The sequence below is a fragment of the Prionailurus bengalensis genome, chromosome B3, assembly GCF_016509475.1.
Source record: "Prionailurus bengalensis isolate Pbe53 chromosome B3, Fcat_Pben_1.1_paternal_pri, whole genome shotgun sequence".
NCBI classification, from domain to species: Eukaryota; Metazoa; Chordata; class Mammalia; order Carnivora; family Felidae; genus Prionailurus; species Prionailurus bengalensis.
The window spans coordinates 48,396,465-48,417,086 of NC_057355.1; the positions used below are offsets into that span (position 1 = coordinate 48,396,465).

A 20,622-nucleotide genomic window follows, 5' to 3' on the forward strand; every position below is an offset into this window, starting at 1 on the left:
CAAATAAAAAAGATCAAAATTATTAATTAATAAATTATTAATTTTGAATTTATGATGAAACCTATAATTGATACTTCCAAGGATTATATTATAAAAGACTTGGCTGACTTTCAATCTTTATGAATCACACGGCCACAGAGCTAGAGAAGGCTTATGAAACCAGTTTGTCTACACATTGCCTCCAAACAAGTAAACATCAAAACTAAGAGTGCTGAACTTGGCCTCCCAAGTTAGATCCAGACTGTGGATTTTAACTTATATGCTGCTGAAGAACTATATAAAGTGATATTGCGTTTAGCCATAATTCTGCAAACACTGAGAATAATACCTCTTAAGAATTAGAGTGAACATTTATTAGCTCATTCAAAATCAACTTTTTTTTCCACCTCAAGAAACACATTCTAACCAGAATCAAAATCAACCAAAAATTGGATTTTCTTTTCTTAACAAGAGAGGAAATATGAAATAAAAGTCACTAGTAAAGGCATTAAGGAATGGGCCAAGCCTAACCCATCAAGTTTATGATTCCAAAAGCCTTGTTTTTAACTTTTTACTTAATTTAAAGCCTAACTTTCTTTTAATACATAAGCACAAACTTCAGAATTCTATTTATAAAAACAACCTTTTCCTTAAAAAGTAGTTTTGAAGTCTGAAAATAAGATAACCAGTTATGTATGCATGTATGTACTGATGTACGCAGTATATGTTCTCTTTTCTTCTATCAATTTTATTTATTTTAATGTTTATGTATTTTGAGAGAAAGAGAGCATGAGTATAACCAGGGGAGGGACAGAGGGAGGGACAAAGGGAGGGACAGAGAGAGAGAGAGAGAGAGAGAGAGAGAGAGAGAGAGAGAGAATCCCAAGCAGGCTCCACGCTATCAGTGCAGAGCTCAATGTGGGGCTCGATCCTACGAACCATGAGATTATGACCTGAGCCGAAACCAATTTGGACCCTCAACCAACTGAGCCACCAGGCTCCCCTATCAATCTATTTTAGATTTATTTTATTTTCCTTATCCCTTCACTGTATTTTTTCTTTTATTCAAAAAACAAAAAAAGTTATTTAGCCTATTAAAAGACACCAACATTAACAAAGATTTTTCCAGGATTATAATGCAGTATCAGTTTGGATAAGTAATAGACACTTAATAATTTACTGTGAATAAGAAGCGTGTTGGTACAACCCATTGTAGGTATGACCTTCCTTTTCCAGAAGGTCTCCTATCCTAGATTGCCTCTTGGGTCCCCTTTTCAAGCTTAAACTACTAAGAACAGTCTTGAATTCTTTATCACCAAAAACAATAGAATGTAAATTATAATGATACTATAGTCTTATTTAGAGCCTACCAAATCACTCTGTATGTCAATACACACATAATGTATGGTGTTCTATTAAATGTTCGAAAAAGTAGACTAGTCTGAGAGAACTAGGCAAAGACACCTATGTTCTAGACTCAGTTCTAAGAAAATATCTCACTAAAAATAACATTTAAAAATTTGAAATGTGGCGATTTTGCTTAAAAGAACTGTGTACAATGTTTACTAACTGCTGTAAGACATTTCTGAGTTGAGAATGTTTTAAATTACTGAATGTAGATAAGATATATACAATGCCAGGTATAAAAAGATCTGGACAAAGAGAAAGAGCTTAATAACTAAAATCATGATAGTATGAATCATAAAACTAAAAAAATAGAAAGTAATACTTTTAAAACTGTACTATACCTTGAATTTGTTTTCCTTCCTTTATTTGTAGAGTGTAGTTTGTTTTGAATTTTGTTCACTGCATCAACATTTTTGGTCTTTGGCTACATCAAAGAATTTAAATTATTGATTAATTAGATTCTAATCATTTGCCCTGGAAAGCAGTTTTGTAATACACAGAACTGCTAGTTTACTACACAGAAGAACTCCTATTTTCATGGAATTATTGAATTGTATTTTAAAGAATCCCAGAAACTGTATAGCTGGAAAAGACCTAGATATCACTAGCACCAACAGGTTCAAAGATAAGGAAAATGAGTCCCATAAAGTCAAGGATATTCAGCTGGCTAGTGGAATATTAAACCGGATGTTATGACTCACAGAACTGAGTTCTCCTCACTGATTATTCCCCAGGCAGGCCTTCACATACGCTGTTTTCTTGGCCTAGATATCTGTGGGTGGGGAACCCGTAGATCTCAATAAGCCCAGCACCTGTAATTGTGATCTATACACTGCAAATATTTAAATGAATGAATAAACCTTTCAAATTACCTTCTTAGTATATAAATAATTTTCTTTTTTGGGTCGAATACCTGGTGAATTTCAGCTTCAGAGGGAAAACAAACTCCTTAGGTTACAGATTCATTTTACTCAGAATTTCTTCCAGTATATAACCAAATTGTTCAGTGAAATTATGAGACAAAAAAGGATTCAGCTTATTTTATAAGTAACACATCATGAAGGCAGAAGAGAGTATCAAGGCTTATATTCTATTTCTGTAGAGTCATACTCCTCTGTTTTGTTCTAAGAAAAGCCTAAAAAATAACCTAAATTCTATACAACGTAATTACATTTACAGCAAGTTCAATTTCATACCTTAGTTTCTGAATGAAGATGAACTATCCCTTCAGACAACAGACCTCTACAGACCAAAAATAAACATTATATATTAATAATAGACGATACTAAGCTGAGACATAATAAAACTCAACAGTAATTACATCTGAAAGGGAAAATAGACAACTACCAAGTAGACTTTGCTATAATTCTAGTTAAGCACATGTTAATTTATTAACACAAGAATATTGCTTTGGTTAAATAATTCACCTTTAAGAAGTTATAATGTAATACCAATATTTTTGTAGGAAAATGAAGCACAAACTTTAACAAATTAAAATCATAAGGAATGATTATTGGCTACACACAGGGATTATCTATTTTACAAAATAATTCACCACAAGGCTTTTTAGTGTGAGCCCGCCCAGTGTTATCCTTTGTTTAATGCATTTAAATACGTGGTCTGTATTTGTTTCTCCCATTACACTGTGAAATCCATGAAGGTAGGAATCATGTCTGCTTGTTCACTGCTCTATGCCAGGTACATGGTGTAGTACATGGTATATAGGTTCTTAAATTGTCACCGAGCAAATATTTGCTAAATGCATGAATCTAAAATACAATTCATTTTTTAAAAATTTTAACTTCACATTTTTTTAATTGACATACAATAGTCTATTAGTTTCAGGTGTACATCATAGTGATTCAGTATTTTTATACAATACAAAATGATCTCCACAATAGGTCTAGTTGCCATCTGTCACCGTACAAAGCTGTTATAATATTGCCGACTATATTCCCTGTGGTGTACATTACATCCCTGTGACTGACTTAATTTATTACTAGAAATTTGTACCTCTAAAATACAACTCATTTTTCTGCGCAGTTTTCAAAATATGTTTTTATTTAATACAAAGAGTGTTTATGGGGTCTGCACTCTCTGGCCCATGGGCTGAATCCATCCACATCAACTCATTTTCACATTATCTATGGCTGTTTTCACACTACCAGCAGCTAAGTTGAGTAGTGACAAAAACTGTAAAGCTGACAAATACAAAAATATTTACTATCTGGCTCTTCACAGGAAGATTCTGCCTACCCCCTGATCAATTGTCTAGATCATCCCCATTACATATATTATTATTTCTATATCTTGTTGCTATTAAAAAACAAAACAGGCACTGGATGTCACAGTTGGTGAAGTGTCCTATTCTTGATTTCGGCTCAGGTCATGATCTCATGGTTTGTGGGATGGAGCTCTGCGTGCAGCTCTTCACTGACTGTGTGGAGCCTGATGGGGATTCTCTCCCTCCTTCTCTGCCTTTCCTCCACTCACATTCTCACTCTCTTTCTCCCAAAATAAATAAATAAATAAATAAATAAATAAATAAATAAATAAATAAATAAATAAATAAAATATTTAAAAACAAAACACTCCATCATATCCCCCTGAGAACTCATTACCAGAATAAGGACATAAAAACAAAATTACTTTCTATCAGATGTCACCTACTGAACTAGTTACACATAGGTTATTTCAATATTAAATACAAAAATATACTTAGATAGATATTATATACAACCTCTCAAAGAACCAGAAATAGCTTTGCAAAGAATAAAAAGAAGGCTTTCAAAACAGCTTAAAATTACAGACTAAGAATCATTCTCACATATGACATTAAAATGTTACCAAATTTTATACAAAATTTTAACTGTCCTCTTCCATGGCCTTCATATCAAAAATATTTGCCGTTTCCTTACATTTTCTGTAGCTTCCATTGTTCCTTCCCAGATACACAAATGTATCAGCCAAAAGACATTTAACGGTTATCTGTCTCCCTCAGGTTTAGCTGAGTGACATTACTTTGCTAGTGTATTTCTGTGAAAAATGAACTAAAATACAGTATTCTAGTTACTTTCATTACATTTCTCCATGAAAGGTTTGTACGTAACATGACTGAAATGATTTGTGTGGTAAACCTTGCTTCCAACAGACCGAAGGATATGTATCCCATACTGTTAAGAAGCTAGATTCTGGTTTTCCAACTGTATTGTTTGGCAGAGTAACCGTGGATGTTGAAGACCTATTATAATGCAAACTGCCTGACCCTAATCATTTAGGTGTATTATTCTCCAAGCTAAAATGGATTATCTCTCTACAGAATTACCTTCCATATTCAGCAATTCCCAACTAATAGTCAAGTAGCATGTTTAAAAGCCAATTGTTCAAACAGTAGTATTTTTTTAAAAAGTCACCTGACCAAGGTAAACAGAGGTGTCATCACCACTTTGCACTTAAGGAAAATTTTGTGAAAGAAAACCAACAGATTTATCTTTAGGCTTGTGAAATCAGTCTCTCACTTGCTTCAACAGAAACTAGGCATTAGCAGTCATTACCATCATTTCAATCTATTCATTTACTTGATAAAAGCCATGCCTCATCTTCTCTGTAATCCCAATTTTGGAATTTTGATAGCATCATTTCCCTTAAAGTATCAGAAAGTGTTATATATAATAAGGATAAGTTGTTTCACGTGTGTATGTCAAATGATGATATAAAAAAATTTTTATGGGAAAAAATTTTATTTAAAAAAATTAAAATGCACCAGGCATTAACTCCTTGGAAGCAGGACCTGGTCTGTTATCACTGTATCACCAGTAGCTAGACCTGGCATGGATGGTATTCAAAAATTGTTTCATTTTTTTTTCAGAAAGATTTACTGATTTACAGTAAAATATACTCTTTTTAGCTATACAGCTCTATAAATTTTAACAAACTTTATGATCATATAACCATAACAACCAAGACAGAGAATGTTTCCATCACCCCCAAAAGTTCCCTTGTGCTTTGCAGTTAATTATCTCCCCTCCACAACATAAAACCATGAATCAGATTCTGTCTCTATAGTTTTACCATTTCCAGAATGTCAAATAAAGGAACATAGGGATAAGGAATAAAAAGAGAGAGAGAGAGGCAAACTAGAAAATAGACTCTTAACTACAGAGAACAAACTGATGGTTACCAGAGGTGAGGTGAATGGTGGGGGGATGGGTGAAATAGGTGATGGGGATTAAGCAGTGCACTTGTCATGATGAGCACAGGGTGATGTATGGCAGTGTTGAATCACTATATTGTACACCTGAAACTAATATTACACTGTATGGTAACTAACTGGAATTTAAATAAAAACTTTAAAAAAATGGAATCATACAGCATACATATATTTTAGTTTAGCTTCTTTCACTTAGCTTCTATGTTGCTGCTGCATCAATAGTTCATTGCTTGTTACTGCCAAGTAGTATTCCATTGCATGGATATAACATAATTTGCTTATCCTACCTGTTTACTACTTGATAGATATTTGAGTTGTTCCAGTTTTGCAATTATAAATAAAAGTGCTATAAACATTCGCATAAAGGTTTTTGTTTGGACATGTGTCTTCATTTCTCTTGGGTAACCAGCGAAAGGAGAATTGCTGTATCATACGCAGTATTTTTGAGTAAATGAATGATGTCCCAATATTTCAAGTATGAACCAACTATACTACTGCTTAAATAACATATTTCTTTTCTGTTTCTAAGCCTTCTAAGGTGTTTAAACATTAGACCCTCTTGGGGCTGTGCTGCTTTCACAGCCTGCTTCTTCATCTCAGAAGAATGGGAGGATGCACAGCTGTTTTAAGATTTAAACAGTCACAGTTTTAGTCTATCACTCAAAGTTTCTTTGCCAATAAAAGTCCCTCAAAAACTAGTGGATTTCACACCTATTTGATTCCAGTTAGTTTTGTGTGCCATTACCACACCTACAGTTCTCTCCGAGACTGTATTTCTTTAAACTGAACACCTCACCCTCCTCCCCTTCTCCTTCCTGACTTTAAAAACGGCTTACTTTGAAATTGTCACGTTTCTATGGGGAAACTACAGCTTTAGTTAGATCTTTGCACTGAGCCATTTTACCCAATTGGAAAGTTTCACTAGGTGCCATTCAAAATGATCCTTGCCCTGAAGAATCTTAATCCACTGTAAAGTTTTATCAATAGCATGAAGTGCACATCTTTAGTTTGACTTTTACTTCAAGGCTGAGCTTTAATAGGCTTTTGTTACTCAAAGAATTTCTCTATATCATAATTTTTCTTGTCAAAAAGCAGCTAATTCTACAAACCAAGGGTCATCAAGACAGTGAGGGAGGGCATAAGAAAAGATATATAGATTGGGACGCCTGGGTGGCTCAGTTGGTTGAGTGTCCAACTTCAGCTCAGGTCATTATCTCATGGTCCATGAGTTGGAGCCTCGCATCAGGCTCTGTGCTGACAGCTCAGAGCCTAGAGCCTGCTTTGGATTCTTTGTCTCCTTATCTCTCTGCGCCTCCCCTGCTCACACTCTTTCTCTCTCTCAAAAATAAATAAACAGTAAAAAATTAAAAAAAAAAGATATATAGATCAATTGGGTAGAATTGAGAATCCACCAATAAAACCATGTGTCTCTGGTCAGGTGAGTTTTGACAAAAGTGCCAAGACCATTCAGTGGGCAAAGAATAATACAGCTAATAGTAACTAACAGCACATACTACTAATATTCTGTTTTCCAACCTCTCTCCCTAACGCACAAGTTCATTTGACACCTGTTCTGCCTTCCCATTTAGCAAAGATGGCAGTTTTACTAAATCCACTGCTGGTACATTTAATACAACTTCTCTATCTTTCCAGGATCAGTTTCCTCACTGGCTACCACCTAACTACAAAGCTAAAGCCACACTTTTTTCTACCATAAGTTCCATATGGTCACCCAGAGACGAGGCTGGGAGATTTCATCAACTGGATTTTCACTGATCATGGCATAGAAAGACTCAGCTTGAGGTTCAAAACCCAACTCCTATCTGTTGGCTTCGAAGAGAATAGTCTGACTTTTGCTCATAGCAAGAAACTTAGAATGTTGGGTGATCATTATTGCCTCAGCTTTAAGATTTTATAGTTTTATTCACATAGATCTTTTATGTTTCCTGTTAAATTTATTCCTAAATACTTTTTGGGTCCCTATTTTTTTCTTTTAACATACCTGAAGTCCACATGAAATTCAAGGGAAAAAAGATCTAATATATTCTATTTTTACTAATTTATTTATTTTTACCTAATTTTCATATGCAATTTTAAAAGAAAGTATAGGATGTAAGAACAGGTTCAGAAATCTTAACCAACTGTGGTTTGCATCTTAGTGAAATCACATATTATCTATATATCCTTGGGCAAGCTCCTGAACTTTGCTAAGTTCTAGTTTCCTCATTTTTAAAATGAGGACAATAACATTTATTTCAAAATAGTACTCTGAGAATTAAATGAGATAAAGTAGGTAAAGGGTTTACATTGTGTCTGGCTGATATAAGCTCCCATTTTATATTACTACATTATACATTACATTATTCTTCAAATTATGAATTTCCAATAATTACATGCAAAAAGATCTTACATAAAAAAAGATCCAAATGCATCATCAAAAAAATGGTATTTGAGATTCAACTTACTTTAAATTGCAATCCTCTTCCTTTTCATATGATTTAATTTGTGTTGAAACAGGCCTCGATTGGTCTTCTTGCTGATCTCTCTAGTTAAATGAGTAAAGGTAAGTCATATAAACAAAAATCACAAAACCAGGATATGGTTAAGTGCCTTTCTGATCATTAATCATTTCAGAATTGTCCATAGTTTCCATGAAATCCAGGCACAGAATTCGAAATGTTATGGTATGAATATAAGGTTTGGAACAAGGTAATTTCACCTTTCATTCTTTTTGGATTAAGAAAGTCAATTTTAAAGGAAAAATGTATCAATGCCTTATGTGATCTTATCTAACTCCTGTTTCCCCACTACATTAGTCTTCCAACTTGTAACATACAAAGGAAATTAGGCTCACAGGAAATGAGAACATAAATCTGTTTAATGGGTAGAAATACTTATCTCAAAATAGGCACGACTTCAATGTTAAGAAGATCATGAAGCACTAAAGTACTAAGTTTTTTGTAATGATGTATCAAGACATGAAAGTGAGTAAACAAAAATTCAAGGCAGCAAAAGTTATATCCATTAGCTTCTGTGGGGCAGCAATGTCTTCTCCCCTTTCCTAGCCCTTCCTGGGCTTCTACTTTACTCTTTTTCAGGGTAGAGGTAGATTGTCCTTATTATAGGATTCTTGGAACAATAAATCCCTCATTTTCCTATAATATGGTTTGTTATTTTCCTAGTCTTTAGACACTGGCAAAAACTAAAAGATATAAAAATTTACTTTTAGTAAAATATTTAATTACAAATGAAACTAGCAAGTCTATAACCGTTATCTGAATACATTACCTGAAAAGAATGTGATGTGTGTGTATGTATGTGTGTATATATGTGTGTACATGTATATTATATATATTATATTACATATTATATAGGTGTATACATTATACATTATATATATACATATTATATATATGTGTATACATAATATTATATATAACATATATTTCTTATTTCAAAACTAACGAATAATGAAGGACTGTATAAGGCAGTTCAAACAAATTATTCCCTATTCTTCACTACCCTCCTAAGGGGGATGGGTGAGAATTTAAAAGAAGATGTATTAAGTAGAGTAAAAACTGAAAAAAGTTTGAAAGCAGCCACTTTATTCCTCTAAGGAATAAATAATGGGAATGTTGATGCATACGGAGCTGCTTACATTAGGAAAAAACAATTTGGTAGCCAGAATGGGGCAAAATATGCTTATATTGTCTAGTGATAAAACTTCACTACATTTTCTCTAACTATAAAACTGACTACAGTCTAGCCCTAAGAATCTGAGTCACATCCAACTGCAGAATTGAAGAAACAAATTACCATCTGAGTATCAGTGATGACTGTTATCCTTTATTCAACTTTTTTGCAGAGCCCATGTTATTTCTATCCTTACTGAATTACCAGAATTAATTATATACATCTACTCTCAAACACTAATTTTAAAGTAGTGGGAAAGATTACTAAGTATGAATGTTCTTACTAATTAGATGACTGGAACATCAAATAGAAAACACTTTTTCAGTGGCTTTTCAAAAATGCGTGCATTTCAAAAACATCTACTTGCATATATATACATACACCTATTCATATATTCATGTTCATTCTGTGATAATTCATTGAACTAAAAATTTATGTTTTGGGCACTTTAAAAATTTTTTTTTTCAACGTTTATTTATTTTTGGGACAGAGAGAGACAGAGCATGAACGGGGGAGGGGCAGAGAGAGAGGGAGACACAGAATCGGAAACAGGCTCCAGGCTCTGAGCCATCAGCCCAGAGCCCGACGCGGGGCTCGAACTCACGGACCGCGAGATCGTGACCTGGCTGAAGTCGGACGCTCAGCCGACTGCGCCACCCAGGCGCCCCTGTTTTGGGCACTTTTAAAAAGTTAAAAAAAACTAGCACTCACATGAAATCAGTAATAATTGCATATTTACTTACTATTACTTCCTCAGCTTGTCGAACCAGATCAGCTGTTTTTGCCTCCAATTCTGCATTTAAACGCCTAAAGGCAGAAAATAATTATTATTTGGGATATACTCAAAATTCTAACAAAAATAAAAGTAATTAAATTTCAGTAACTACACTTTAGCTAATCAAAAAAATGCCAAAATATACACATGACATTTTTATTCTAAAATTACCATTACTTTAGAACTCTTACCTCCAACCACTCATGATTCCTTATCTTTTGTGGTAGAAATTCATACAGTAACTCGTGGCCTCTCTCTGGCCCTCACTTCAGGTGGAATGATTTATTTGGGTAGAACAAACTGGATGGGTTCAACTCAGTTTCACTCTCCGTCTTCGTGAGATCAACTCCAACTAGGGACAGGAATAGGGCAGGGTGGGGGAGAGGCCTGCTTTGGTCTGGGGTGTTGCTGCAACTGGGGAGATAACTCTGGGTTTAGTGAGCAGACCTAATGTGGCTCACACCTCAGCTACATACTTCAGTATCAGCTTCAGAAACAAAGGTGACTGTTTTGGCCTCCACTTGCCACTCCTTCCTCCACCCCCATCCCTGCCTCACCCCACCACATCTACTTGGAATCTAACCAAGAATAGGAATACTATTTGGCTCCATTTAGATGGGAAGAATGGCAAGAATGGCAATATCACTGAAGGAAACTCTTTTTAAGGAAAAAAGTGTTCATAATCCTTCCACCATCATCCAACTGTTTTTATTTTTCATATTCCCTTCTAATTTTCATCTATACACACAATTTCATACTATGCTTTCCTACAAAAAACAGAAGGAATATGTATCTCCACATAATCTTTATAATTCATGCCTAAAATGGCTACACAATTCTAATGAGTTGCACTTAACATAATGTACTAAACTGTTCCTACTGTTAAATATTCTTTTTCACTTTTAAAGGTTAACACTATAATAAATATCTTCAAAAGCATGTAACTTTTTAATTTTATTCACAGGTCACATTTCTAGACCATATAGTCTCTTGTGAAATTACACGAAGGGAATATGTTGAGCAATTTTTAAAATGAGATATGATATTGTTTGTTTTTCTTCGATATGTGATTCAGAAGAAACAAGATTCAGACAATCTCCACCCCCAGTTAAAAAAAAAAAAAAAAAGGAAGAAGAGAAGCAATACTACATTCCTTATGCCTTCCTAAAACAGTCTAATGTTGTAAGAAATATTTTTACATCTTAAGATCAGTTAATCAAAAGAAAAATAACTAATAAAGACTTAAAGTTGCATTTAAGATGCCATTACTTGATTTTTCACATTTTCTTAAGAATCATGAGAACTTAAATAGAAGCTTCTGGTCAATATAGTTTTCTGAGGATGACTCAGAACACTATTCTGCTCCAAACCATGGATGTCCAAATGGACATGTTGGATAAAATGTAATGAAGGAAATATTGCTAAACTCCAACTCAGGCAAGGAAAATACCCTGACACTAAAAATAAAGCAGTAACTCAAAGTGAGAGCAGTAAACAGGAACAGAAGCCAAAAGAGTCTAACAGCTAAAAACTGATGCATGTGTGGGAGTCATGAAGGACTACACCTGTGAAACACAGACTATAAAACACTACCCATAACATTAGGCAAATGGAAATGAAACTGGAGTCATGGGTGGAAAAGATTCTCTTGTCAGTGGTCAGAGAAAATTCATCTTTCCCAGATGGTGTGGGGACACTGTGCCAAATTTTAGTGTAGAAAGGTACACCGAAAGCAGTGAAAACTCTGATAAGCTAGGAAAGGTAAATGTGAAATCAACCTATAATGACATTTATTCATGTAGAATATATGGAGCTCTCTCAGAAAGCAAACCCTGCTAAAAATAACCTCACAAACATAACAAACTGCATAAAGGAGTTACCAAGACCGAGAAACGGCAGACACGACAAAACTTATACCATAATAACTAGATTTTCTAAATCTATAAATAAAGATCTAAATCTAAAATCTATTTTTAAATATTTTATTTTTTTTCAACTTTTTTTTTTAAATTTTTTTTATTTTTGGGACAGAGAGAGACAGAGCATGAACGGGGGGAGGGGCAGAGAGAGAGGGAGACACAGAATCGGAAACAGGCTCCAGGCTCTGAGCCATCAGCCCAGAGCCTGACGCGGGGCTCGAACTCACGGACCACGAGATCGTGACCTGGCTGAAGTCCGACGCTTAACCGACTGTGCCACCCAGGCGCCCCTTTTTTTAAATATTTTAAATCAGGATTTTTCATTTGCCCACTCCCCAAAAAGCAGGAATAGAAACTATTAGGCAAGAGCTAATTTTTTTTTTACCAAAAGAACACTGAATTTAGGAAAGAACCAAGTAGAAATTACATTAACAAAAACACAGTCATTGCACTTAAAAACTCAAACTCAATGGTTAAACTGATCAAATGAACTGAAGAGGAAATGAATTAGAAGAGAGATAAGAGACAATGCACCTAAAAGGAGATAAAGAGAAGCAAAAAGATAAAAATACAAAAGAAAGGTTAACATGCATTGAAGAGAGACTGACAAAGACATATGTACATCTACCTAATAGAAGCTGCAGAAGGAAATCCCAGAAGCAGGAACATCAATATTCAAATACTGAGAATTTTCTAGTACTGAATAAAGACATGGATCTCAAGTGGAATTAAAATAGTGAAATTAGTCAGAGAAAGACAAAAATCATATGACTTCACTAATATGAGGACTTTAAGAGACAAAACAGATGAACATAAGGGAAGGGAAACAAAAATGTTATAAAACCAGGGAGGGACACAAAACAGAAGAGACTCATAAATATGGAGAACAAACTGAGGGTTATGGGAGGGGTTGTGGGGAGGAGGGATGAGCTAAATGGGTAAGGGGCACTAAGGAATCTACTCCTGAGATCATTTTTGCAGTATATGCTAACTAATTTGGATGTAAATTTAAAAAAATAAAAAATAAAACAAGTTAAAAAAAAAAAGACTGTAATCTGGGCACTAAGGTTGGTGCTGTTATTAGAATGGTTACTGTTTCTAGGTCTTTTCATGGACAAAGCTAGGAAATAGTGGGTGGAGGGAAGGGGAGGAGATGTTTTGTTTATTTATTATATATTTATTTATTTTTAATGTTTATTTATTTCTGAGAGACAGAGCATGAGTGGGGGAGGGGCAGAGAGAGAGGGAGACACAGAATATGAAGCAGGTTCCAGGTTCTGAGCTGTCAGCACAGAGCACGACATGGGGCCCGAACTCACAAACCTTGAGATCATGACCTGAGCCAAATTTGCTCAACCGACTGAGCCACCCAGGCACCCCTATTTTGTTTTAAAGATAAAATAAATCATAAGTTCAAACATTCTTCCAATTCAAATTCAAGACTACAGAGTTTTTACTTAGCCTCTTTTATGTTACATTCATATCTCCTTTTCCCACTCTGATCATTCTGGTTCTCAAAGTCACTGGGGATAAAAGAATTAAAATTATTATATACCAAACATATATCAAAACATATATATATAATCATATAACAAACATATATCAAAAAAGAAAACAGGGGCACCTGGACGACTCAGTCAGTAGAGTATATGACTCGTGATCTCAGGGTTGTGGGGTTGAGTTCCATGCTGGAATTAGAAATTACTTAAAATCTTGAAAGAAAGAAGACAAAGAAAGAAAGAAAGAAAGAAAGAAAGAAAGAAAACAAAGAAAGAAAGAAAGAAAGAAAGAAAGAAAGAAAGAAAGAAAGAAAATTAGCCCACACCTGTATATGTCAGGGTGAAATTACAGAACTTCAAAGACAAAAATAATCTTTAAATTATCAAAGCAGTTATTTAAAAAAAAAAATAGTCTACCAGCATGATGTTCTAAAAAGCTGACAGTAGACAGTTTATCAACATCTCTAGATTCCAATGGACTATGAAGTGTTAACTTCAATGGATTGCAGAGGAAAAAAACTGACCATTTAGAATTCTATGTCCAGCTAAACTACCATAGAAGAGTAAGTGTTAACAAAATTTTCAAAAAAGACTGCAGACTCAGAAAAAGTAATGAAGGGTCTACACTTCAGGAAGGAGGAAGCTGGACCTAGAAAAAAGGTCACAACAGGGACAAAAATTAGAAAACGTGATGATAAATCTAAATTAGTTCAGAACATAAAAATAACATTAATAATAACCTGGAGAGCAGCAATGTTCAAAACTAAGAGCAAGTCAAGTATTATCTAACTTGACAGATAGAAGAAAACCAAGTTAAAACATTTTAAGGTCTTTCCAAACCAGAAAAAGAAAAATAGAGATACAACAAAAACTTCAATCCAATAGAAGACAGAAAAGAACAAAGGGATAGTAAAGAGGAAATACAAAAAATAAAATGACCCAAAGAATTTCAAATTAATGACACAATAATGTAAATAAATTCACTTATCAGAGGCAGAAATGATCAGACAGGATATAAAAACAATGTTTTTAAAACTAAATGATATAAAAAGCTTATAAATAAAAGAATAAAAAAATGGAACTAATAATGAAAGGAATAATTCATTTCATCTGGAAGATTTAGGGAAATCAAACAATACAGTGTCCAAGGAAAAAAAATGAACACAATTCTATGAAGAAGTTTTTAAATTATAGTTATAGCTTATTTCAATACACCTCTAACAGGAATCAACAGAGCTAGCAAGAAAAAAAAAATGGTGAGGATACTGATATTATGGAAAGCCAAATTAATTAGCTTGAGCTAAGAGATTAATTCACAAATAGCAAATATACTTTCTATCAGAGAATACATGAACATTTACAAAAACTGAACATGCATCTATTCAGAAGTAAGTTTCAATACATTTTCAAATATCATTAGTATGTAATTCTCTGACCATAGTGCAATTAAACATAAATTTTAAAATTATAAAAATAAAGCAAACAATCTATATGCCTGGGACTAAAAAACTCCTAAATAATCACTTATGAAAATCATAAAATATTTTAAACCAAATAACCACAAAAGAAATAAATATCAAACTAGGCCCTGAAATACAAATAAGCTGTAGGTGGAGAAAAATTTACAAAAATTAAATGTATTTATTAAAAAATTAAAAACAAAACTAAAAACGAAACTAAAGTAAATTAAAAATAACTTTTTTTTTTTTTTAATTTGAGACAGAGAGCATGAGCAGGGGAGAGGGGTGAGGGCGAGAGAGAGTCTTAGCAGGCTCTATGCTCAGTGTGGAGCCCAACACAGGGCTGCATCTCACAACCCTGTAATCATGATCTAAGCAGAAGTCAGGAGCCAGTTGCTCAACTGAGTGAGCCACCCAGGTGCCCTAGTAAACTAAATATGAACTAAATTACTAAACTAAAGAGTAAAAAAAAAAATCCACCACAATTAGAAGAGCTAGGATAAAGACCAAATAAGAAAACATAGATTAGCAGCAAAATCAAAAGCTAGTTCTCTGGGGGCATCTGGATGGCTCAGTCAGTTAAGCATCTGACTCTCGATCTCTGCTCAGGTCTTGATCTCAGGGTCATAAGTTCAAGTTCTGTGTTGGGCTGGGCATGGAGCCTACTTAAAGAAAAAAAAAAAGCTAGTTCTCTGAAAAGACCAATAAAATAGACCTTCCAGCAAGACTGCAAAAAAGAAAAGGCAAAAATAAATGACACTAGAAAGCTTCCATAAGATGTGTGTGTATAAGGTAACAAACACGCACAAGACTTAAAATACACACACACACACATACACATATATCAGACACATATACACATAATGGAACATTATTCAGCCATAAAAAAGAATGGAATCTTGCTACCTGCAACAACATGGATGATGGTAGAGAGTATTATGTTAAGTGAAATTAAATCAGAGAAAGACAAATAACATATGATTTCACTGATGTGGCACTTAAGAAACAAAACAAATTAGCAAAGGAGGAAAAAAAGAGAGAGAAAGAGAACCAAGAAATACTTAACCACAGAGAACAAACTGATGGTTACCAGAGGGGAGGTGGGTGAGGAGATAGGTGAACTTCGGGATGGGCATTAAAAAGCACACTTGTCGTTATCAGCACAGAGTGGTGTATGGAAGTGTTGAATCACCACACTGTACACCTGAAACAAATATAACACTATATGCTAACTATACTGGAATTAAAAAAAATAGTAATAAATTAACTATTTCTTAAAATAAAAAAAAACTAAATAATTAAAAATAACTATACTGGAATTAAAAAATAGTAATAAATTAACTATTTCTTAAAATAAAAAATAAACAAACATATAACTATTTCTTAAAATAAAAAATAAACATATTTATGTTTTTATATTATAAATTTACCTTTTTAAAACATATATGAAGTGGACACTTTTCTACAAAACTACAAATTACCAAAATTTGTTCTGGAAGCACTAGTACATCTAAATTAATGATTTCTCATTTATGAAACTGAAATGATAGGCAAAAAAATTCCATCAACAAAAAATACATCAGACTCAATTTCACAGTTTTAATCAAAGGATAGATGATCCCTAATTACAAAAAGCTTCCAAGAACAGAAAAAAACAAAAAGGAAAACTATTCTGTTGTTTCATGTGGCTAGGATAATATGGGTATCAAAATCAGAAAGGAAAAGAACTAGAAAAAAGTGTAAGACCAATTTCATTTGTTTGAAGATGCAAAAAACCTACATAAAATTAGAGCAGTCAAATCCAGCAGTCTTTAAAGGAAAATAAAAAATCTGCTTAGTAGTTCAAAGTGTTAAAACATTAAATATGGAGGGGGAGGACATTTAGTCACCTAAATTAATTAGGGAAAAAAGTTTTGATAGGATTTAACATTCATTCAAAATAGCAATTAAAGGAAACAATGTCCTTAAACCTAACAAAACAATCTAGTAAAACTCTATTATCAAATTTCATACACAGTGATAAATTAAGTGGGCTCCTTAAAATCATAACCAATAAGGATGCTCATCATCACTTTTTCTATTCCATACTGCAGTGGAAGTGCTAACCGGATTGATTTTAAAAAATGCATAAGAAACTGTGAAGACACAAAACTATCCTTATCTGCATTTGATATAACAATGATTATAAAAAATCCAAGGGACTCTATCTACACAACGATGAAGAGAGTTCAGCAGGACTGACTATATATAAATACAGGCCTAGGATCAACATACAAGATCAGCAATGTTCCTACACATCTAATCAATCAGAAATATTTTAAAAAGCCATTCATTACAGCCACAAAAACTATAAGGCACCTAGAAATAGATTACATATGTGAGGGTTTAATGTAGTAATATAAAATATTAAAGGACACCAAAAAACCCCAACCCCTGTATAAATGGAGATGTATCAATATTCATAGAAAGAAAAATTCAATACCATAAAGATGCCAGTTCTCTGCCAATTAATCTATAAATCCAATGTAAGTGGTATTTATGGGTATGGGATGTGGGGAGGAGTGGGGCTTGCCCTACCGGTTATCAAGACCATTATAACAGAGGTCACAGAATCTTATTGTTTAGATTTCTAGTTTTATAATATAGGCAAGAAACTTGGAAAACCTACTGACTTGAGTAATCAGCACATTCTTTAGTATATTCTCTCAGATGGTGATTATTTCCTGAAAATATCTAACAGCAGTTGATTATAGACCATTCTGGATTGGGATCCCGGCAAGTTCTGTGTTCTGCTGATTGGAGACATCCCAAATATGCTTAATATCAAGACCGCATGTGGCAAAATACTCTGTTACTACCTCTTATTCTTGCCCATAAGAATGGCCAGATATTTTACTCTTCTGCATGGCACAGAAGTGATCTATAGCTTCAGGCAGAGCCAGGAAGCTACTCTGTTCATATATGCCTCAGATTTGCACACCTGAGTACAGGTAACAGAACAAGCAACAACTGGCCACCTTTACCACAAAATGACTTTTGTTAAAATAGAATAGCTCCTATAAACGTCTTTAAGAAGACTTAAAGCAGGACCATAACAACATACCAGAGCTAGTTGCAAATTATACCCCTAAATAAGTAAATGAATTAACCTAATCAATGCAGGTATTTAGTGCTATCTAGAATATAATGAAAATAACCATTTGGGGTTGAGCACAGCTGATTCAGACCTGTACACAGACAACAGATGAGTTACTTAGGTAAACTCCTGAAGTGAATTAATAGGCCCATTTCATTAAATAGAGGAGAATGATTATCTTCCTACATGTTATGGCAAATTAACGAGTACATGTCTAGTTCATCAAGAGAGTTCACTTCAGTTTTAACTTTAAATATGCTTTAATTTTAAGTACAGATCATATGGTAACTCTATGTTTATCTATATGAAGCAGTACTATAATGTTTCCCAATTTTAAATTAAATTAGATAAATTAAAAAGAAAATGAGTTGGTAGAATATAATTTTTTGTAAGGGTATATGCAATGACAAATAAAAGACGTGGTCTCTTACTTTATAGAACTTACAGCCCAGTGGAAGAAACAGACAAAAAGTACACTAACAAATGAATTTGTAACAATTATGCTAACTGCAAAGAAAAATTAGTAAGTCCCTATAAAAAGAGTAACTGGGGAGCTTACTCTAACATAGTTCAGGAAGACCACGCGGAGCATTACAGGTGGAAGGCATGTGTGTGATTGTCCTCAAGGGAAAAGTCTGCGACGCTTAAAGACCAGTGAGGCTGGAAATTGGTACGCAAAAAAGAGAGGGCACCAGATCAAACTAGAGACAGGATCCAGATCAGACAGCTTCTTTTTGGATTTTTTGATTTTTATTTATTTTTTTTAATATGAAATTTATTGTCAAATTGGTTTCCATACAACACACAGTGCTCATCCCAACAGGTGCCCTCCTCAATGCCCATCATCCACTTTCCCCTCCTTCCCACCCCCCATCAACCTTCAGTTTATTCTCAGTTTTTAAAAGTCTCTTAGGGTTTGGTCCCTCCCTAACTTCAGACAGTTTCTAAAGTGCAACAGGGAACCACTGCAAAGTTTCAGGCAAGGGAGTGACATGATCAAATTGAATGATTACTCCGGGTCTGTGTGAAAACTGGGGCATGAAGGCAGAAATGGTCTAAAAATGAAAGCACGTGTTGTCAGAATAGGTATAATTACACTGAGCGCAGATAAGTAAAGGAAATGCTCCTCCCAACTCCACCAAATGTGGACGAGAACGGGAATTCCAACTGCAATGAGAAACACGCTTTCAATTTAGAAACCAAGAGAAATTTACATAATTAAACTCTAGAGACTCCAAATTAAGTGGATTTTCTTAAACTAGAAACTGAAATATTGGCAATTCCTGCTATCCTACTCACAAAGAGCATTATTATTTTCCTGATGAACATGTTTACTTGGGGTAAATTTCCATCCCCTTCAAACACTGACGATGCAAGCAGAGAAAAGATGAAGAAAGACTAGCGAATAGGATGATGAAAGGAGAGTGGTAAACAGTGAGTAACCCCGAAGACCCCGTCAGTCACCAGAAAAGTACTTGCAAGCAGCCTCATTTGGGTAAAGGAAAGTAGGCAAAGCTGAACGGCTTCTTACTTATATTCTTCCTCCCGGGCAAGTAGGTCACGTCTAGGCGCAGCAGGTTGCTGAGTACGCTGCGGGAGCGGAGTGCTTGGAACGCTCCGTCTCTGTAAAAGAGAAAGGGACTTTCAGACCCGAAGTTAAATGAGGTTCCGCGTTCTCAGCCCGCTGGAAATCTAGTCGCTACTCGAGTGTCTGTGTTTGAACTGACCCGGGGACCGACACTGCGCCCCGCCATCTTTCACGACCGACGCTGTTACCGAGGCAACGAACTCATCTTCCCGCGAGAGTTCCCGCATCCCAGACAGTCTACAGCCCTGGGCGCAGACTCCGTCTAGGCCTGGACTCTAGAGCTGTCTGAGACTGGGGTGGGGCACGAGGGCTAGGGAGTAAGCACAGAGCAAGCTCTAGCTGTGGACTGAAAGGGGGAACCCTGATCTGCACTGCCCCAGTAGCCCAAGAAGCCAGCCTACTGGGTCGACATACAAATTGTGAAGTTGGGGTTGGAAACGTTTCAATCAAGGAAGGCAGGTCCGTTTCTAAAACTCAGTAAGAAGCAAGCTAGTAAAGCTCCTTCTCTGTTGTGCTTTTCCAAACTTACTAGCCAATTCGACCTCCACCTGGTTTTTAAAAAATGAACTCGTTATTGGAATTTTAGGTTCTAATTTCTCACAGAGCATCAGCCAGCCTAAGTTCATGTCCTGGCTCTGCCGCTTAGTAGTTGTACGGTCTTGGGTAAATCACTCTGTATCTTGGCTACTTAAAGGAGAATAAAAATAGTTCCCATCTCATAGAGTTACAATGAGGAGTAAATGAATTTGTGATTAGGATTGTGGCTGAAACACAGCAAGCAGTTAAATTTTCCAGCTCTTTTGGAATAAAATTGAGAGTTCAAAAATAGACCTTCACATGTTAAAAAATAAAACTGCCAGTTATTTTACCAGCAAAAATGGGTTTGGGAATAGCAGAGAACTGGAATCTGGAACAAGCAAGCTGCAGCAGAACCACAGGCAAATCCACAGAACAAA

General features: G+C 34.8%; 1 protein-coding gene across 1 annotated transcript in view; it reads right to left on the reverse strand.

The window, feature by feature from the left end:
- The window catches only part of TEX9 (testis expressed 9), a 66,559-nt gene extending 46,669 nt beyond the window's left edge, over positions 1–19,890 (reverse strand). Inside the window, exons 1-6 of the mRNA XM_043555357.1 lie at positions 19,806–19,890; positions 19,610–19,701; positions 10,033–10,096; positions 8,062–8,141; positions 2,583–2,628; positions 1,728–1,810 (exon numbers count right to left, since the gene is read on the reverse strand). Of these exons, the coding sequence (XP_043411292.1) occupies positions 1,728–1,810; positions 2,583–2,628; positions 8,062–8,141; positions 10,033–10,096; positions 19,610–19,701; positions 19,806–19,832 (392 nt within the window). The 5' untranslated portion in view covers positions 19,833–19,890. The remainder of the gene's footprint in view (positions 1–1,727; positions 1,811–2,582; positions 2,629–8,061; positions 8,142–10,032; positions 10,097–19,609; positions 19,702–19,805) is intronic.
- Positions 19,891–20,622: the final 732 nt, after the last annotated feature.